At 47.6% G+C, this 20,152-nt stretch overlaps 1 protein-coding gene across 1 annotated transcript in view; it reads left to right on the plus strand.

The window, feature by feature from the left end:
* The window catches only part of DYNC2H1 (dynein cytoplasmic 2 heavy chain 1), a 274,850-nt gene that overhangs the window by 35,688 nt on the left and 219,010 nt on the right, over positions 1-20,152 (plus strand). The window contains exons 26-36 of the mRNA XM_032844099.1: positions 1,157-1,539; positions 3,162-3,294; positions 3,396-3,513; positions 4,991-5,103; positions 7,315-7,434; positions 10,500-10,650; positions 12,115-12,320; positions 13,479-13,661; positions 15,118-15,300; positions 16,970-17,193; positions 17,935-18,050. Coding sequence (XP_032699990.1) covers positions 1,157-1,539; positions 3,162-3,294; positions 3,396-3,513; positions 4,991-5,103; positions 7,315-7,434; positions 10,500-10,650; positions 12,115-12,320; positions 13,479-13,661; positions 15,118-15,300; positions 16,970-17,193; positions 17,935-18,050 — 1,930 coding nt within the window. The remainder of the gene's footprint in view (positions 1-1,156; positions 1,540-3,161; positions 3,295-3,395; positions 3,514-4,990; positions 5,104-7,314; positions 7,435-10,499; positions 10,651-12,114; positions 12,321-13,478; positions 13,662-15,117; positions 15,301-16,969; positions 17,194-17,934; positions 18,051-20,152) is intronic.

The following is a 20,152-nucleotide window of genomic DNA, read 5'->3' on the forward strand; positions in this document are numbered from 1 at the left end:
ATACAAATCATTTTACATAAAATACATCTAAAATCATGGGATATATTGTTAATGGAAGCAAAGAGATGTTAAGCTCCAGAGAACAAAACCAAGAACCAATTTGCTAATCAGGTTTAGAAAAAGTCTGAGGTGAAAGTAAAACGTGTGCTGTTCTCAATTCTAACATTAGTTGCAGACTTCCTGTGTTGCATTGTGCCCATTCAGTGTAAAAATAAAAGAACTCACTCTCTTTTAAAGATTTTATTTATTTATTTGAGAGCAAGAGACAGAGAAAGAGAGTGCGTGAACACACTGGAGTGGGGTGGGGGACAGACGGAGAGAATCCCAGGCAGACCGCCTGCTGAGTGTGGAGACTGGCGCACCACATGGGGCTCCATGTCACGACCCTGAGATCTTGACCTGAACTGAAACCACAAGTCAGATGCTTACGCAACTGAGCCTCCCAGGTGTCCCCCAAATAAAAGTACTCTTGCTATGGAATTGTCATATTTTCTCCTTAATTTATGTACCTTTGCGTTTGCTCATAATCTTGGAGCCTATTAAATAATTGTGAGGTTATAAAGCATGACTTCTATAGAAGGTGGTAATTAATCACTTGAGGTGTATCAGAACTTTAAATTAATGTAAGATTTCTGAAGTCTGCAAAATTTTAAATATGTTAGAAAGGTTTATTGTGTGTTTTTTTCTTTTTTTTTTTGGTTGGTTTTGTTTTTTTTTTTTGAGAGGGGGTGGTAGCAAGGGGCAGCGGGAGAGGGGGAGAGAGAATTTTAAACAGACCCCATGTGCAGCACAGATCCCAATTTGGGACTCAATCTCATGACACTGAAATCATGACCTGAGCCAAAATCAGGAGTTGGACACATACCCTACTGAGCCACCCAGGTGCCCAAAGCCAGACTTTTCAAGAATTCTTGAATTTTTTCTCTTTTTAAAGAAGAAGAAGCCTATAGCAGAACCTTGTGTATACTTTGACCATGTGAACCTGGATACTTAGTGTCTGATCTCTCTTGATACATTAGTGAGTCTCTTAGATTGCATGATTATTACTTTATTGTGAAAAACCAAGTAAAAATATAGCTTCTTATGAAATGTTTTATGATTATGTGTATGGTAATGAATGTTGAAATAATAAATGTGGATATTCTGTGTTAATTAGGACTTAAATAGTCGGGCACAAGGCGAAGTTACAATCAGAGAAGCGTTACGTGAACTTGATCTCTGGGGAGTTGGCGCAGTGTTCACCTTGGTTGATTATGAAGACAGCCAAAGTCGAACTATCAAGCTAATTAAAGACTGGAAAGACATAGTAAATCAAGTTGGAGATAACAGGTGCCTTCTTCAGTCCTTAAAGGATTCTCCTTATTACAAAGGGTTTGAAGATAAAGTGTCAGTTTGGGAGAGAAAACTGGCGGAATTGGACGAGTACCTACAGAACTTAAACCACATTCAGAGGAAGTGGGTGTATCTGGAACCCATCTTCGGCCGCGGGGCACTGCCCAAAGAGCAGACGCGCTTCAGCAGAGTCGATGAGGACTTCAGGTCAGTGTCACGCCGTGTAGAGCTCGACGCCTGCAGCAGGGTTTTCTCCCGTGTCACCAGGTGCTTAACGACGCGAGTGCCCTTACGTCATGAGCGTCGTCGGTCACTTACGCCTCTTGCTCCACGGGATCCATCGAAGGAGCCGTTTTTACTCCTTGATCGCCGTCCCTCCCGCACGGCCTGGTAGCGGCAACACTGTCCCTGGAGGGTCAGGGTACCGGTGGTAGCGCTGACTTCTCTCCATCAGTACTGTGGTGACTGAGGTCACCCATTCCGCTCCTGCTGGAATACGATAGGCGTTGTGCACGCCTCATTTTCCTTCCTCTCTGACAGCGTTTAGAGAGGCAAGCACCTCCGGCTGGGAGTCTCCTCCCGTGGCTTCGGGGAGACCGTCCTCCCATGTTCTGCTCGTTTGCCAGGGTCCCCTCGGGCTCCCGCGCTCAGGCCTCTCTCCGCGTGGAGGTGTGGGCGCCCCCGCTGCTTCCCTCTGCATGCTCTGTGGGCGCTCCCGGGCACCCCCTGTTCTCTCCCGCCCGCTGCAGCCCCTCTGTGGCTTTATGGAGCCCCGTCTTTCTCTTCCGAGCTCCAGATAGACGAAACATACCCGGCGCGTCAAAGCCACAGTCCCCATCCGTGCCTCGCACAAATCTGTGCTCTTCCCCATCCCTGTCTCCGTGGCTGGTGCCACCTGGCTCGCTGCTCACAGCAGCAGCCTGGCGGGTGTTGGACCTCCCCAGGCACCTCCAGCTCCATTAAGCTACCAGATTCGTGGACTCTGACCTACTTGCTCTTTTTGAGTCTGTCTCTTCTGTCTGTCCTTTCTTGCCTCTACTCGGAGGTACACTTGTCACTCGCTCACGCCGCCGCCCGGCCTGGGGCTCACACTCGTCTTCCCAGGACGCACAGCGGCCAGAGTGGTCTGGGCGGAGGCCGGGCTTTTGGCTGCTTTGCTTTCCCGCTGCTCTGAGGGTGAAGCCTGGTCTGCTCCGTGTCCCCTTCTGCAGCTTCTCCTGCGCCGCTCTCTGTTTGCTTCAGAGACCCCCCACCCCCGCCCCTGCTCAGGGACGTTTTCTCTGACTCAGCTTGCGGAGCCCAGCCTCACTGACTTTCTCAAGCTGGAGGGCAGGGTGTCCCATTAGCTGTTTTAAAGGTACTTTGTCCTTTTCCTTCTTAGCATTTGTCATCATTTAAATATTTTTAAAAAATATTTACTATTTTTCTCTGCCACTGGACCATTATCTCTATGAGAAACGGTTTAATATTTGTTTGGCGAATGAATGAAATTGGAGAATTTGCAACACGGTAGATTGAAAATGGTAAAGGGGGGGGCCATGTGGCTCACTTGGTTGGTGCAACGTAGGACTCTAGATCTCGGGGTCCTGAGTTTAAGCCCTACATTGGGTGTAGAGCCCACTTAAAGTAGAAAAAACTAAGTATTTAAAAACAGTAAAGGGCTATTCTTAATTTTTAGCATGATTTTTTAGAAGTGTAGTGATGTTTTGCTATTTTGATAGTGTTACCTCTAGTTTGTTCTATGCAGGCAAAAAATAAATGTCTCAGTATTTCCCTTCCAGCCAAAAACTGCTCAAATAAAGGTAAAAATAACTGTTTTTTCTCTGCAGGTCAATAATGGCTGACATCAAGAAAGACAGTAGGGTTACGACGTTAACGACTCACGCGGGAATCAGAAATTGTCTGCTGACGATACTTGATCAGCTTCAGCGATGTCAGAAATCATTAAATGAGTTTTTGGAGGCATGTTTTTTAAATTAGACTTCTATAATAAATTATGAAGTCCTTTGTTGTACGACTCATTGAAAAGATAAGGCTCTTATTCTCGTTTGTGTTTGTGTCAGGAGAAGCGCTCAGTGTTCCCCAGGTTTTACTTCCTCGGCGACGATGACCTGCTGGAGGTGCTGGGCCAGTCGACTAGCCCATCGGTGATTCAGTCTCACCTCAGAAAGCTGTTTGCTGGTAAGATCGGCACATCTCTAGCACGTACTTACTGCGTTCCAGGCTCTGCTAGGCACAGTGTTAGGCTCGGAGGTAAACCGTTGAATAGAATGTGTGTCCCACACTCGAAGCGTTCATGGTTTAGTGGAAAGACAGCCTGCTGCGTGGACAGCCCTACGGCACTCCCTGCAGCTGGCACAGCTGAGCTGTGGGTCGGTTGGCAGTGTCTTGGGGCGCCTGCAAGGTGGCATGGGTGGTGCAGTCTGCAGAACGTGCCGGTGTTTGCTAGAAGGAGGCTGGGCGGGCGGCGGGAACGGGCTGTGGGGAGGGGGAGAGCACGCTCCTTCACTGTGGAGCGGGTGCACTCCAGTGGCATCGTTGTGATTGGGGTGGTCAGGGGCGGAGGAGTGACATCAGGGGTCGTCTGGGTGCAGAGTGCCATAGGGCTGGGGGCCAAGGCGAGGTCACCTGGTGTCCAGTGTGCTGACGGGGCCGAGCGTCCCTCTCGCTGAGCCGCTGTCTGCGGGCCAGGACCTGTGCAAGCCTGTGATAAAATTCAAGATGAGTATTTTTTCAGAACTTTCCATTTGTTGGAGAGCAGCCATATTTTTCAAATTCAGTCAAACATTTCCATCACCTATACTGACAGGATAAGTGCGCAGTGGGCCCCAGGGCCTGCTCTGGCTCCCTGCCTGACTTCCTGTGGGTTGGTCTTGCTGGACCACAGCCGTGCCCGTGATTGTGTAGCGCTGCTCTTGGCTGCAGGGCACACCCGAGTAGCCGACACGGACGCCGTCCGGCCTGCAGAGCCCTCACGTTTCCGCACCCGTGTGTGCGGAGCTCCGGGGCGCCGTGTCCGCAGCCGTGACCTGGGCAGCGGGAGGCAGCGGCCGGAGCCCTTGCAATCAGCAGGCTTGCGTTCACTCGGCCTCCGGCCTGGGTTAGCCAGTTACGAATTACCGCTCGAAGCTTGGTTTCCTCCTTCACGTTGGAGATAATAACTCATAGGGTTTTTGTGAAGATCCAAATTGGGTGTCTACACATCAATATGATGAAGTATTTTTGTACACCAGAAAATAAACTACGCATCTGGGGGAAGGGAAGTCCCGTTTGCCCTCCCCCTTTCTTCTTCTCTTCCGTCTCCTGTTGTGGTAGCGGAATCATCGGTGTGTGTTCTTAGGCGCTCCTTTGCGTCTGGCCTTTCTCTTTGCTCGTCTTCATGTCTTTGAGATGCCTGCGGCTACACTTCACTCCTTTTTGTTGCCGAGCCCAATGCCGGTGGGGGAGTGCGCCGGCCTAGTCATCCGCCTATTGGGGGCCTGTGGGCTCTTTCCATTTTTGATGAGGAGGAACTGTTGTGTTATGTTGGAGAATTAACATAATTCTAGTACATTATGATACATACTATGAGGTACACATATACTGGGGGAGTGACGTACCTTGTTTAATAATTTTGTCTTTCACCCTTTCACATTTCCATTGGTCTTCTGTATTCTAGGTATTAACAGTGTGTGCTTTGATGAGGAATCCAAGCATATCACTGCAATGAAGTCTTTAGACGGAGAGGTCGTGCCTTTTAAAAACAAAGTTCTTCTCTCAAATAATGTAGAGGTAAGTAATTCTTCCAGTATGAAAATGAAAAGAATTAACTGTATGAACTTTGTATCAAAAATAATTTAGTCTAGGGTTGCCTGGGTGGCTCAGTGGGTTAAGCCTCTGCCTTCGGCTCAGGTCATGATCTCAGGGTTCTGGGATTAAGCCCTGCATCGGGCTCTCTACTCAGCGGGGAGCCTGCTTCCCCCTTTCTCTCTGCCTGCTTCTCTGCCTACTTGTGATCTCTGTCTGTCAAATAAATAAAATCTTTAAAAAAAAATAATTTAGTCGATTTGTTAGGTAAAACTTAGGCCTTTTAGGAAACTCATCTCGTATCTTGAAAAGATGATTTGTTAGGTTCGGAATGATTTGATATTGAAAAAAAATACAGATTTTTTAGTCTTTGGAGGGCAGTATGTAACTATGAAAAGAATCTTTGCTTTGGAGTCGAAAAGCCAGGTTATTAATCTTTGCTCCTCAACTTATTAGCTCGTGACTTAGAATCACAGCTTTCTTATCTGTAAAATACCCATCTTACTACCCAGCTTCCTGTCTGTTGCAAAGACTGTTGGCAGTTAGATGAGGCGCGTGGCTTTACGTACAGTACGTCGCGTCTGCAGCGTGAATACGCACTGGGCACTCGAAGATGATTTATTTCAGGAGGTGGATTATGATTTGTTACTCACTCCCACGCTCCCAAAATGTGTTGTGTGGCGTGATGGTTGGACAAGATGATTTTATATGAGATGATCTGGGTGAGTAAGTAAGTGTGCAACTAACACATTTACAGGGCTACCACTGCTCAGTCGGCCCTGCGGCCCTGGCACTGAACCATCCTTTGATGTGTACCTAAGGCAGGTACACAGCAAACCAGACTGTAGGAGGTCGAGCCCAGTGCATGGTAATTGTCACGGACCAGAGTTCTCTCCCAGCTAGTGGTTGGGGCCTGGGCCTTACCACACTCATGTCTATACAGTTTAGCAAACTTTCTGTTCCTGAGGAGGCCTCAACATTTGATTGGATGCTGATGACATCAATCAGGTGATTGAAAGCACGGGTTTGTTAGTAGCTCCCGTGTTTGTATTTGATGAAGAGTTTTGTTGTTGTTTTGTTGTCGTTTGCCTTTCTTGGGGTTTTCCTGGGAGTAGACGAAGAAAGAGAGGAACGGCATCGGTTCCGGCAGCGGGCCCCAGGTGGCTTTGCCGGCAGAGGGTGCTGGAAGTCTGCAGGCTTGGCCGCGGTCAGCAGAGCGGCGTCTGCAGCCTGGCACGGAGACCCTGAGCCTGAGCTGCTGTGGCATTGGACGTTTGTGCTGTTTGTGTACCGGAAAGGGCTCTAAAGATGAGAAGTCCGGAGCGTGGAGTCCTAAGTAATGACGAAGAGCTATTTAGCATTGTAGGTTTGGCACTTATATTTTATTGCAAATATATGGTCTTTTAGAGTCACGGTTAATAAGTATTCACTGCTGTTGTTATCAGTTATTATTGTTAGGTTAACTTCACTTGACTTTATTATTTTATCTACCTTCAAGTGAAAATGTATTATTTTCACCCTGAAAGAAAATTAGTTTTAAGGAAGTGGCTTAGCTCCCAAAATAACAGAGCTCACCATAGAAAAGCAATCCCTTCTTTCGCTGCAGCTTCTGAGTGTGTGCTCACCAGGGGGCATGAGCCCGCAGGCTGAGCCAGTCACTGTGACTTTGATTTACTCTCCCCGCTGTCTGGTTTGATTTCTTGCAACATTGGAATGAAGGGGTCAGTCTGCTTGTGTTACAGTCATTTGCAGAGATGATGACGGTGATAGCTAACTATACATTTGGGAGTTTTCATATTTAGCCATCATCCCAAGAGGTGAAAAGATGGTTTTCCTCAAATTATTTAACTTCTTTAATAATAAAATAAATTATTATAGGTCATGTAACACATTTTGGGAGTTTGAAAGTCAATAAGAAATTAAATCCTGCCTCTTGAAATAAATTAATAGGGTCAGCCAATAGAGTGTATATTTGTTTTATGACTGGTGTATATTATTATTTTTTGAGGAGTTTCCCTTATTTATTTATCTTGAGAGAGAGAGCAAGCAAGCGAGCATGTGAGCGGGCAGGAGGGGCAGAGGGAGAGAATCTCACCACCGTGAGGTCACAACCTGGGCCAAAACAGGAATTGGGTGCTTGACTGACTGAGCCACTCAGGTGCCCCTTGTGTGTATTATTCTTAATTTTATTTTCAGACCTGGTTAAATGATTTAGCCTTCGAAATGAAGCAGACTCTGAAGCAGTTGTTGATAGAATGTGTGACTGCGGGACGAAGTTGTCAGGGCTCAATTGACCCGTCTGCGTTCCCTTCACAGGTAAGGGGGCTCCTGCCTGCAACGTAGGCAGGCGGGTTTCGTGGGAAGATCCCTGACGTAGAGGCCAGGAGGTCAGACGCCAGCATCTTTGTTCTTCCTTTCTCTAGCAGCTGATACTGACAGATTGTGTAACTTCTGAGTCTTGTCCCCGTACCTGTACACGGTGACAGGACCACCTGGCCATGCTGTTTCCTCTGGCTCCGCTGGTTTGCTGACAGCGAGATGCTCTCAGGCAGAAGGCGCTGAGATTCGAGGCCCTCAGGCCAGCGAGGGGGATCAGTGGTGCAGGGGCGCCCCGGGGCCTGCTGGTTAGTGCCTCATTGATTCACTGAGGCCCGTCCCCTGGGCCCCCCTCGCCCGTGGACTCATCCAGAAGGTCGGTGCTGGCGGGAGGTTAGCGGGGTGTCCGTGCGTGTCTGGATAGAGCCCTGGTGCTGGACTGGGGTGTTGGCGGGAAGCCGAGAGCTGCTCTGCTTGGGGGATCATGGACTTCCCGCAGCTCCGTGTTCATAGGAGCTCACACTTGAGACCCCAGCCCACGGCTGTGGTTACAGAGCGTGGTCGGGGGTCTTACCTCGGTGTCATTTCGTGTGGTCCTGAGGCTGGCGTGAACTCCTGCCTTGCTCAGGATTTGTTTCACTGGGGCTGAGACTCTTGCTGCCGGTGAAGGCCATGAGGGGCGTCAGCTCTCAGGAACCGCGGAAGGCCGGCTTTGGAGATGTTCGCTGATTTCTCACAGGAAAATCTACCCAGTGCTTAAGGTTATATGCTTTCCAGATGATATAGGAACAGGTTTTATGTTGGTTCTTTTAAAGCTGGAGAAGTTAGATGGAAAACTTGAATATTTTAGATTCTTAGCCATTGTATTATTCCTATCATTTGTATCTTCTAGCATGTCAAGACAAACTAAAGTATGTCTTACAGTTCTTGTTAAGCTCTTAGAGAAAATTAATCATCAGTGAACAATAATACCATTGCAAAGTCACAGGTAAACTGCTTTATTACTTCTGGAAATGTTCTCTACTCCTATCAACATCTGGGTAGGATTTAAGTAAACTTGGAATAAAAGGCAAAATATTAAAAATTTCCAGAAAGAAGGATTGCAAAGCGATTGATTGGGGAAATGACAATGGTGTCAGGAGATGCACCGGAGGGGCGGGTGCAGGAGGGGACTGCTGGGTCCCAGCCCGCAGCTGACTTCGGGGCTCCCACGCACCTGGCTGAAAACGGGGACCACAAAACAAGTCAGCAGTTCATGGTCCTGTAAAATCTGAACTGCTGAAAATAGGGATAGTTTGTTGTCAACCAAAACAAAAAAATTCTAGTGTCTTAGCAGTTAATGCTAAGAAAAACTTCCCTCAAGAGCGTTTATGTGCAGGAGTTGGATAGCCTGACTGCGTGAGTGTCTGTTAGGAGTTAAGGCCGCTAGGTCAGGATTCTAGAGGTGTTTTTGTAAGGACCTGACCTAAGGTACAGAAGGGACGTTCTGACCTGGGAAGGAGACCGCGTGCTGAGTGCAGGGACTTGGCCAGACCTTGGTCCAATCCTGCTTTGTCACTGTTCTCAGAGGGACTCCTGCACAGTGCGGAGGGCATGATGATACGTGCATTGCCCGTTTCTTTGGAAGGTTAAATTGTAAAATGTTTGCAAAATACTGTTAATGACTGCTGCATTTTAGGTTATTAAAATTGCCCGGGTACTGTAATGGTGGTGTGACTTGAGAATTAGCCAGGGTGGTATTTTGACTACCATTTCTGATAGCCTCTTGCAGAAATTGTCGAGCAGATGGTTAAACAGATTATCCATGTGCATTTATAATGCAGAAGTTCAGTCCTGTTGCCTGTGAGGAAGTCCACAGATAGGAGTATTAGTTTGGAGGTGGCAAGTGAACATTTTTGTATGAAGGTTAAAGAGCAAAGGTCTTTTCTCCAAAAGCGGATTTGGTCTGCTTAAATGCTGTCTCACACACCTGACGGAAGAGCCTGGTGAGTTTGTCCCACAAATGAGGGGAGATAACTTTGCCCTGGAAAGAGTCACTCTTCCTTTAAAGAATGGTATTTAATGCTATGTAAACGAAGATATTTATGTAATATTTCTGATAGTGGATTAATGCAGTATGTTAAGGTAGAACAAGACGGCAGCTTCGCCTGCCTGTAAAGTTATAAACGTGTGCACAGATGGCGGAGCCGGGAAGGAGAGGAGTCTGAGGGCATTCATGTGGGCGCTGAAAAGTATCTGCTTCGTAGCATTGGTGGCTTTATGATGGACCACGTCTTTAGTTTAAAGGAAGATATTGGTTTTCTGCATTCCTCTAAGAACTCTCGAACTATTGCAGCATAAGCTTTCGAAGGCTAGTGTTTGAACGTGTAACGGCTTTATCAGTAGCCATGCTAGGTTGGTTCCGTTACAGAAAGCCTTTCAAGCAGTGTTAACACTTCATGTTTTATTTAAGTATAAGGATATCTCCTTGATCTATAGCTAGTTTCTCTTTATGGGTATTAGACTCAAAGATGAAGACAGAACTTAAGATGAACTTGGAATTTTGGGATTTTAGACTTCTGGAGTGTCCTGAGATGAGTTTGGAATGCACTGGTACCTTTGCATCCTTGAAAAGAAGCTGTTCAGGGGTGAGCTTGGCGGTGGGTACTCAGGAGGGCCCAGATTGCATGGAGCACTGGGTGTGCTGCATAAACAATGAGTCTTGGAACACTGAAAAAATGAAGTTTAAATAAATAATTTTTATCAAAAAAGGAAAAAAAAAAGAAGAAGCTGTTCATAAACAGGAGAGTCGGGAGAGGAAAGCAGAAATTCTCTTTGGTTACAGGGGCCTGGGAGCCTGGTGGTTTCTAGGACCAGAAAGGAGGCATGTAGGAGAGTTGTTGGCAGTGAATTGTTAGCGAGCTTTGTGGTGAAGGGACCCCTCCGGACTGTGTGAGGCGCCAGTAACGTTCAGTTAGAGACCCGGAACAGGACTGGAGATCCAGAGGAGGGTGTCTTTCCTTAAGTCCATGAAATTTTCTGAGTAAATTTACCTTTTAAAAATAACTTTTCTCTTTGGTCCTTAGATACTGTGTTTGGCAGAGCAGATTAAATTCACTGAAGACGTGGAAAATGCCATCAAGGACCACAGTCTCCATCAGATTGAAAGTCAGCTGGTGGCGAAGCTCGAGCACTACACTAGCGTGGACACAGGTGGTGAGGATCCGGGGAACACCGGTATGAGAACTGGCCCGCTGTCTGCCGCTCGGGGGCTGTCTGAGCTCGCGCTCGGTGGAGTGCTGTGTTTGTCACTGGCGCTGTCAACCGGCCCGGTTCCGGAGGTGCAGTTTGGGGTTAGAACACACGTGCTTTTGCGTTGTACCAGAGTGTCCTTGATTACTTGAAACGGATGTAGGGACCTTCCCCAGACGGCGGCGTCGTCGTCCCTCCCCCGCACGCCGGCAGGAGCAGCCGAGGGACGCGGGGCGAGCAGCCGGCCCCGCGCGCCGGCCCCGCGCACCGGCCCCGCGCCCCGCCGCTGCCCTGCCGCTGCCCTGCCGGCGTCCCGCGCTCGCCCTGCTCTGGGCGCGAGCGTCCCGCGGAGCCGAGGCGCCGGCTGTGCCCGCCGTGCCGCCGTCCGCCGGCCGCTCTCCCGGAGTCTCGTCGCGGTTCTCCGCGTGGGCCGTGCGGGACCCCGGGCGCTGTGGACACCGTGCGACGAGCGTCCGGGTCGTGTTTCAGTGCTGTGGCCCGTCGCGGGCTTCTGGCGCAGGTGACCTCGTCGGGCCCCGGCCCTGCGCGCCCGCCGGGAGGACGCCCCTGGCGGCTCCACTCTGCGGCGGGAGCGGCGGCGGCCACGTCGAGCCCCGCGGCCTCTTGGCCTTGACCGCCGGGAGCCGCCGCCGCGCTTCCGAGTCGAGCAGTGCCCGCGGCGCGTCCGCGGTGCCGCCGAGGCGGGATCGCCGGCGGGAAGGCGGTCCGCGCGGCCGGAGGGGAGCCCGGGGATCGCGCTGGGTCTCTCGGGCCCTTCTCCTTGCTCCGCGGGGCGTTCGCGGCTCCTCTCTGCTCCCCTGCACCGCCCTCTCCGCGGGCCGCCGGCCGGGCCGCGTGCGCTGGCGGCGGGCGGGACGCCGAGGGAGGAGCTGCGGGCTTCGTCCTGCGGTCCCGGGAGGTCCCGGATGACCCAGGAAGCCTCCCTCCCTCGGGCCCCGGCGCTGCTCGGGCTCTGCGGCTGGGGCTCCGTTCGGCTTGTCGAGCCCGAGCTCCCGGCGCCCCCTGCGCTCGCTCCGGCCGTCGGGACCCCAGACAGACCGAGAGAAAGGAGCCGTGGGCGCGGGGGCTCGGCGCCTTCAGATCGCGCCCAGTTTGCGGAGCGTCTGTGCCTCCTGACGCCTGCGCGGCGCTGGGGGCGCTGCGTGGGCTTCGTGCTGCGGCTGAGCGGCGCCGGCGGCGGCGCGCTCGCCCCCTCAGGCCGGAGCCGCGTCCGCGTCCGCGCCCCGCAGGTCCACGGCTGTCGTCCGCGCAGGCGACCTGCCCGCTTCTTCCCGGTGAATCGGCCGCGGTTTGGCGCGTGTGATTTACAGGCCTGGATCGTTCCAAGTGTCATGAAATTACCACTCGCATCAACAAATCTGTGTATGTGTGTAATAAACACGCTCTCACAGGCTGGCATTTTCTCCAAATACTTTAATTTGCCTACAGAATCTGGCGTTCTGGAGCTTAAACTTAAAGCACTGATTCTGGATATTATTCACAATATTGACGTGGTAAAGCAGTTAAACCAAGCTCGAGTTCATACAACTGAAGACTGGGCCTGGAAAAAACAAGTCCGATTTTATATGAAAAGCGACCACACGTGTTACGTGCAAATGGTGGATTCCGAACTTCAGTACACGTACGAGTATCAGGTATGGCTGGTGGCAAAGTGTTTTATTTTTTCAGCTGAAATGATTTATCTTAAATTTGCTATTGGATGACAATTATTTCTTATTTTAGTCATAACTTTTAAGAATTTTTGTGTGTGGGACTGTCTTTCCTGTTACATCATAACACAGAAGGTGTTACAGCAGAGAAACATTTACAGAAAAGTTAAAGTGATGGCCGTATTGTACCGAATTCTGTGAATGTGCCTTTTCTTACAGTAACAGTTACTCAGAAATGGAGCTCTTTGGTCCAGGGAGAACGAACGGAGTCTGGCAGTGTTGACGCGAGGGGTCTGGCCCGCGCCGCTTCCCTCCCCATCTCTCTCTCTCTCTCTCTCACACACACACACACACACACACAGCCAAACTCGGTGCCGTCGCCACCGCGCCAAAATACGCTTTTGCGTGTTTTCAGAGAACGCTCCCAGTTGGTGAGGTGAGAGAAGCCTCACACAAATAACCTCCCTCATGGAACGTGTCTTCAGAAAACCCACCCGCATCCTCTGCCTTGTCCCGTCACGACTCAGTCATCAGACGTGTCAGACAGCTACGTGAACAAGTGTACGTCTGCACCGTTGCCAGTGGACGCTTTCAAAAGGAGATGTGTTTTTGAGACCCAAACCTGTCTACCTAAATTAAGGAAAAACTCTATAAACTGCAACTGGAATTGGAATCTGTTTTCCCTAAAACTTAGACATTTTGAGAATCATTTGATGTGTTGATATTATTAATTTCATAAGGAAGTTTTCAAAACTTCTAAGATTTTCAAAACTAAGATTCAGGGAATTAATTTACATGAATTTTTAAATACAAGACAGATTGATTACTGTATAATGCAGTTTTGGATTTCTTTGCCTTAGTAGCATGTCTCTGTACCATCATCAAGAACTTGAGAGACTTTTCAGAAAACCTTCTGGTGTAGTAACTGAGGATGGGGTAACCTACTGCTTCGGAATGACGAAGTTTAATTTCGGTTTGTGCTTTTAAAAGCTTCTTCTAGTAAAAATGTATTTTGGGTATATTTCTATGTTAACGGCTTTAACTTTTTTGTTGCCTTTTTAGCTTTTTAACAAGTCCCACCACGCCACGTGTGTAAGGTTGCATAAAACATGAATACTGAGACTTTGTATTTCCCTTGTGTAGGGCAATGCTCCCAAGCTGGTCTACACGCCACTGACGGACAAGTGCTACCTCACGCTCACGCAGGCCATGAAGATGGGCCTCGGAGGAAACCCTTACGGGCCAGCGGGAACAGGCAAAACAGAATCAGTCAAGGCCTTAGGTGGACTTCTTGGAAGACAAGTTTTAGTTTTTAATTGTGATGAGGTAGCATGCACAATTACAAACTGTACAGTAGTGTGTTAGTTGTGACTTTGGCTTAGTATTCATGTACTTACATATGAAATAACCTGTTTTTTTGGTAAGGATTTTATTTATTTATTTGACAGACAGAGATCACAAGCAGGCAGAGAGGCAGGCAGAGAGAGAGGAGGAAGCGAGTTCCCTGCTGAGCAGAGAGCCCAATGTGGGGCTCGATCCCAGGACGTTGAGACCATGACCTGCGCCAAAGGCATAGGCTTAACCCGCTGAGCCACCCGGGCACCCCAAAAGCCCTATTTTAAAATCACTTTATTTTTGGGTAACTTGAAAATAAAACTTATTTTATATGAACAAAAAAATGGAGAGGTTGCAGAGAATATAGTCTCAGAGCTTTTCTAAGAGAACTATTGCAAATAAATAATTTTAAAGATTTTATTTATTTATTTATTTATTTATTTGATAGTCAGAGATTACAAGTAGTCAGAGAGGTAGCCAGGGAGAGAGGAGGAAGCAGGCTCCCCGCTGAGTGGAGAGCCTGATGTGGGGCTCGGTCCCAGGACTCTGAGACCATGACCTGAGCCGAAGGCAGAGGCTTTAACCCACTGAGCCACCCAGGTGCCCCAACAAATAAATAATTTTAAATACAGAATGAAGGTTTATGTTAGAGTGGAAAAGAAAAATGTTTTTGTTTTGTTTTTAATTAGTGATTCATTAGTTGTACATAACACTCAGTGCTGGGGTGCCTGGTGTCTGCCTTCAGCTCAGGTCATGATCCCAGGGTCTTGGGATTGAGTCTCGAATTGGGTTCCCTGCTCTCAGGGAGTCTGCTTCTCCCTCTGCCTGCTGCTGCCCTGACTTGTGCACACACGCTCTTTCTCTCTCTGTGTCAAATAAATAAAATCTAACAAACAAAAAAAAACAAGCAAACTGCCAAAACACCTGGTGCTTATCACATCACGTGCCCTCCTTAATGCACATCCCCCATTTATCCCATCCCTTCACCGCCCTCTCCCCCAAGCAACCCTCAGTTTGTTTCCTAGAGTTCACTCATGAAATTTAAGAAACAAAACAAATGATTATAGGAGAAGAGAAGGAGAAAAGTTTTTAGCAAGGACAATAGTGAACAGAAAAGAGAAAAAAATTCATTTTGAAAACAGCATTTTCAAAACATTTTGTGTAGGATTTGTATTTCAGCTTAAGGATAACTGAAAATCTTATATCTGTTTAGTTCTGGGAAGTACCCAGAACTTTCCAGAAGTGAGTGTACTTCCCAGAACTCTCACATGAATTACTTGTTTATTAAACCCTATAAAGTATAGCTATTTGATTTGTGCTTTAAAAAGAGCCAAAAAGGCACTGGTGGATGAAATGATTACCTTGCCCCTAAATGTCAAAGTATTAAATGATTATTAGAGATCCTAACTACTTCTTCACGGATATAGTTTTTGCTGTTCCTTTCTAGGGCATCGATGTGAAGTCAATGGGACGAATTTTTGTTGGTCTAGTGAAGTGTGGGGCCTGGGGCTGTTTTGATGAATTCAACAGACTGGAAGAGTCCGTGCTGTCAGCCGTGTCCATGCAGATCCAGACAATTCAGGATGCTTTGAAGAATCACAGAACTGTGTGCGAACTGCTTGGCAAGGAGGTATTGAAAAGTTGGGAATTTAAAGAATTCAGGTATTCTTCACAACTCTGCGTTACTCCCGCTCGGGCAGATATTTGCTCATTGTTTCTTCTGGGGCGCCCGTTCACCCTTTCACGTGCGCTGTCCGAGGTTTGTCACCCTCTTTTGGTCCCGCCCGACCGGTCACCGTCAGAGTTTCCGTCCGGGGTACTTCACCCCCGGTGGCACCTGCTGGCGCGGCCGGCTCCGTGCCCCGTGTTCCCGGTCCCATCTTGCTGCGAGCTCGTCTGCATCCTGCCAGGCATGGGCTGCTGCACATTTTCCACTTTATCATGGGGAAAACGCGGCTTGGTGAGTGAGGAGGACGTCGTGGGGTTGGGAACTGGCCCCAGGACCGTCTCAGTCTGAGGCTCGTGTTTCTGATCCCTGTTCCGTGTGGATCTTAGAACAGTTAAGCACTTGGCTTTTTCCCTTCCTCCCTTTTCCCCATCAGAGACACACTCAAGTCATGAGAGCGTGTGTAGAAGAAAGTGGGAGCTTCTCTAGTTCACATTTGTCCAGTGTGATTTAGTGAACTTGCTTGTGTAGAAGAAAGTGGGAGCTTCTCTGTATAGTGCATGATGACGACGACACTGCAGATTCAAAGTCCCGTGAAATCATCCTCTGATCCGTAATAACATTTTCACAGGACAGGATTTTCAGCGCAGGCCGGGAAGTGAGAGCAGTTCTCAGTCACTCATGATGTTATTTACATGCTGCTTAAACTCTTCATAAAGACGAGAGGAATGATCACGTTTTTACCTCTCTGCCATCACAATTTACTTTCTTACACACTGAATTTTTTTCCCTCCTTTCCTCCTGCAACAAACGGAGGGAGTCGTCCTTTCTCCCAGTCAGCACTGATCTTTCCAGTTACACGCTGGAATCTCCTTCCCAAGGACCTTGCCTTTGTTGTTGCCTCCATGATAGACGAGCCCTTCCTCCTCTCCCCATTCCTCTTGGGCTTTGAAACATAACCACATCTTTTCCTTTTTAATAACATGCAGTTATGTATGTATGTAATACTATTATAATACTATTATGTATGTAATACTATTATAATACTATTATGTATGTAATACTATTATAATACTATTATGTATGTAATACTATTATAATATTTGATCTAATTAAAACAGAAGCCAACCTTCCCTTCGCTCAGCTTTCCAGCCACTTCTCTTTCTCCTTTCTTTCTAGCCGGGTTTTTTTGCTCTAGGTGTTTGTGCTCACTTCCCATCCGTCGTTCGCACACTCTGACTCGGCACTGAGTGTGCTGTTGAAGGTGTTCCTACCAGCGACTCTCGTGGTCTCGGGCCTCCCCTGTCAAAGCGTGAATCACACGGTGCTTGCCTGTGGGCTGTAAGCTTCAGAAGGGCATAGACTGTTACGGACTCTCGGTCAGAGTTGTGTTGTCTCTGTGTACCTAGCAAAGGGCCTGAAACCAGGAGGCTTTCGGCAGGCACGGACGACTCCCGAGAACTGGTTATCAAGGACTTCTGCGAGCAGCGCTCTCCTTGGGGGGTGGTTGTGCGTCTCTGCCGGGGTCGAAGATTTGTGTGTAGGAATATGTACAATAAAATGTCGGTTAGCAACCTGTTTTATATTTATAGTTACAAATATTTAATGCCTATATTTTAAATTAACATTTCAGGTAGAAATAAATTCTAATTCTGGAATTTTCATCACAATGAATCCTGCTGGAAAAGGTTATGGAGGAAGACAGAAGCTACCTGACAATCTTAAACAGCTTTTCAGGCCAGTAGCCATGTCTCGTCCAGACAATGAGCTTATTGCAGAAGTTATTCTGTATTCGGAAGGCTTCAAGGATGCCAGAGTCTTGGGCAGAAAATTGGTAGCTATCTTCAATCTAGCCAGGTGAGTTTTCCTCTCTTAAGTATTTTTATATTTTTTGGTTCCAGTGATTGATTATGGATTAGTGATCATTTTTCACATTTGTCCAGTGTGATTTAGTGATTTTCGTATTGGTGATTATATTATACTTCAGGTATCGATAGAGAAGATTCTAGTTTGAATAATAAAACATCTGACTCAAAACTGTTTGTTTTCCTTAAACGCTATTAATTTGATCTCACTTCTTTTCTGCAACATTTTTTTATTGGGGTGCACCAGCTAAATGATGCTGATCATACGCTATCAGCAGACCCTTCAAAGCCTACTGTTCTCTGGAGGGAATCTTCCACAATTTCTCTTATGTCTTATTTCTAGTAATAGCAGTGGGCTTGTAGCTTTTTTGGGCGACCTAGAGTTCTGGTTCATACTACTTAGGAGCTGCTGAGAACTGGAGTGCCAGAAACCGAGGTCCAGGCAAATGGACAGAAGAGTTGAGGGGTAACGGCCCCAGGTGCTTGTCCTTTAGTGTCTTCAGGAGGGTGGTAGTCAGGCCATGACAGGTTCACCCTTGTCCTTGGGAATTGTCGGTCTTCAGTGTTTTACTGGAGTGACAGGTCCTGTGACTGGGTCCTTTTCATAAATTGATTGGAGTATCAGTACTCGTTTCTGTGTGTCTGTACTTATAGTCTGTTTTTCTTTAAATTTAGTAATAAAAATAATTTCTTACAGCTATCTAATGCTTTGTGATTTCTGTGTCTATTTAAGGGAACTTTTGACGCCCCAGCAACATTACGACTGGGGTCTAAGAGCCTTGAAGACCGTTCTTAGAGGAAGTGGAGGCCTTCTTAGGCAGCTGAAGAAAAGTGGCATTAAGCAGAATGGTAGGGTTCATTACTCAGCTACAATCTCATTTAAAAAAAAAACCTTTAAATTAGAACACTTTTAGATTCTGGCCCCTTGTTTCTCCTGTTGTTAACATCTTAGACTAGCAACTCTGTTTGTCACAACTAGTAGACCAGTATTGATAGTATTTTTTAACTGAAATCTATACTTCATTCACATTTTCCCTAGTTCTTATCCAATGTCCTATCATAACTTTAAAATGTGCATTAAATATTAAATAGTTGTGCTGTGTAGAGGAATAGTGTAGTCCACATCTCCTCAATGTGTAATGTGCATTAGAATCACCGGGAGGCTTGGTCAAACGCCAGTGTTGGGTCCCTATGCCCAGCTTCCTGAGTCTGCACGTCTGGGGCAGAGCCTAAGAATTTCTCTCTTACGGAAACCAGAACTGTAGAAACTGGCAGGGATTTTCTCTTTCAAAGAGATAGCATAACAAGCAAAGTTACCCTTTAAAAAACTTAACATTATAAAAACTACCTTTTAACTATAGAACAATTGTAGATTCACAGTAAAGTTGTAAAAACAGCATTCCCATTGTTTCCTTTCTTACTATGGCATATTTGTCCAAATGACGAAACTAAGGCATATTACTATTAACTGGCGTCCAGACTTCTTCTGGATGGCACCTGATCTGTCGTTAATGCTCTTTCTGCTCCAGGATCGAGTCTGGGGCGCCTTGTTGTCATCATGTGTCCTTAGTCTCCTAGGTGCTGTGATGCTTTCCCAATCGGGCTGGTTTTGTTTCCCAGGTACAGGTCCTGTGTCCTGTGGACTCTTCCTCAGTCTGGGTTTTGTCGTGATGTTTCTCTCACGATGAGACGAGGTTCTGAACGTGTGGAAGGAACACCAGAGAGGCGAAGGGCCCATCCTAGCGCATCACTGAGACCCTTTGTGTGTCTGCGTGTGCACAGTGAGCACACGGTGTCACTGCTGATGTCCACCTTCTGGATGGTCTTAGTATTTGCGGGGTGTCTCCACTGTAACAGTCACTGGCCGTCACTGTTTTCCTCTTTCCCCACTGTCGGAATCTGGTTACAGAAGGTGGCTCCCCTTCCAAGCAGGCAGGCAAGGAGTACGCCCCATCTTTTAGAGGGGGAGTATCTACAAATATTATTTGAAACTCTTCTGCAAATAAGATTGGTCTCTTCTTCGCTATTTATGTACTTATCAAATCGTCTATTCAGATTGGACTCCTGATATTTTACTATATTTTACTGCCTTTTTTCCCCAGTTGTGTAAGATCAATGATTGCCCCACCCATGGGTGTGGGCCTTTATGAAAGGCCAAGTATTCAGCCCTCCAGACTGGTGAAATGAAGCCTGGGATGCCAGGGTGGCTCTGTGGGTGAAGCGTCTGCCTTCAGCTCAGGTCGTGATCCCGGGGTCCTGGGATCACATCCCACTCCGGGCTCGCTGCTCAGCGGGGAACCTGCTCCTCCTCTGCCCCGCCCCTCCCCCCATGTTCTGTCACATACTCTCAAATAAATAAACAAATTATTAAACAACAATCACAACAACAACAAACCGAAGTAAGTGAGGGCTCCCTGGATGGCTCAGTCGGTTAAGTGTCCATCTCTTGATTTTGGCTCAGGTCATGGTCTCAGGATCCTGGGATCGAGCCCGCGTTGCGCTCCCTGCTTAGCGTGGGTGAGATTCTCTGCCTCTATTCTTCCGCTCACGTGCACGCCCTCCCTCTTTTGTCCTCTCTGTTAAATGAGTACTAAAAACCCACAAAGAGGCAAACAAAAAACCGAGTTAAGACACTGAAAATAAGTCGGTGTAGAAAAACGCACATGTGAAATTACCTGTTTGGGCTTTAAATGGTCAAAGTCTGCCTCTTAAACAAATGAAGCTGCTTGGCTCTGTCACGGGTTGGCACATGCCGGGGAAGAGAAGTCATCTGGTGAGCTACTTAGATTACTATTTCTCTGTTGTCCCTCTGCTGACTTTTAAGAACTATAGAAGCCAGACCTGCAGTAATTAAAGATGCCTTAGTGATGCCTGAAACAAACTGTTGTGGCCGTGCGTCTTAGCACGTACTTAAACAGGGAAATATTCAGCCATTACAGAGAAATCCCCGG

The sequence above is a fragment of the Lontra canadensis genome, unplaced genomic scaffold (genome assembly GCF_010015895.1).
Source record: "Lontra canadensis isolate GAN:19392208 unplaced genomic scaffold, GSC_riverotter_1.0 scaffold147, whole genome shotgun sequence".
Classification (NCBI taxonomy): Eukaryota; Metazoa; Chordata; class Mammalia; order Carnivora; family Mustelidae; genus Lontra; species Lontra canadensis.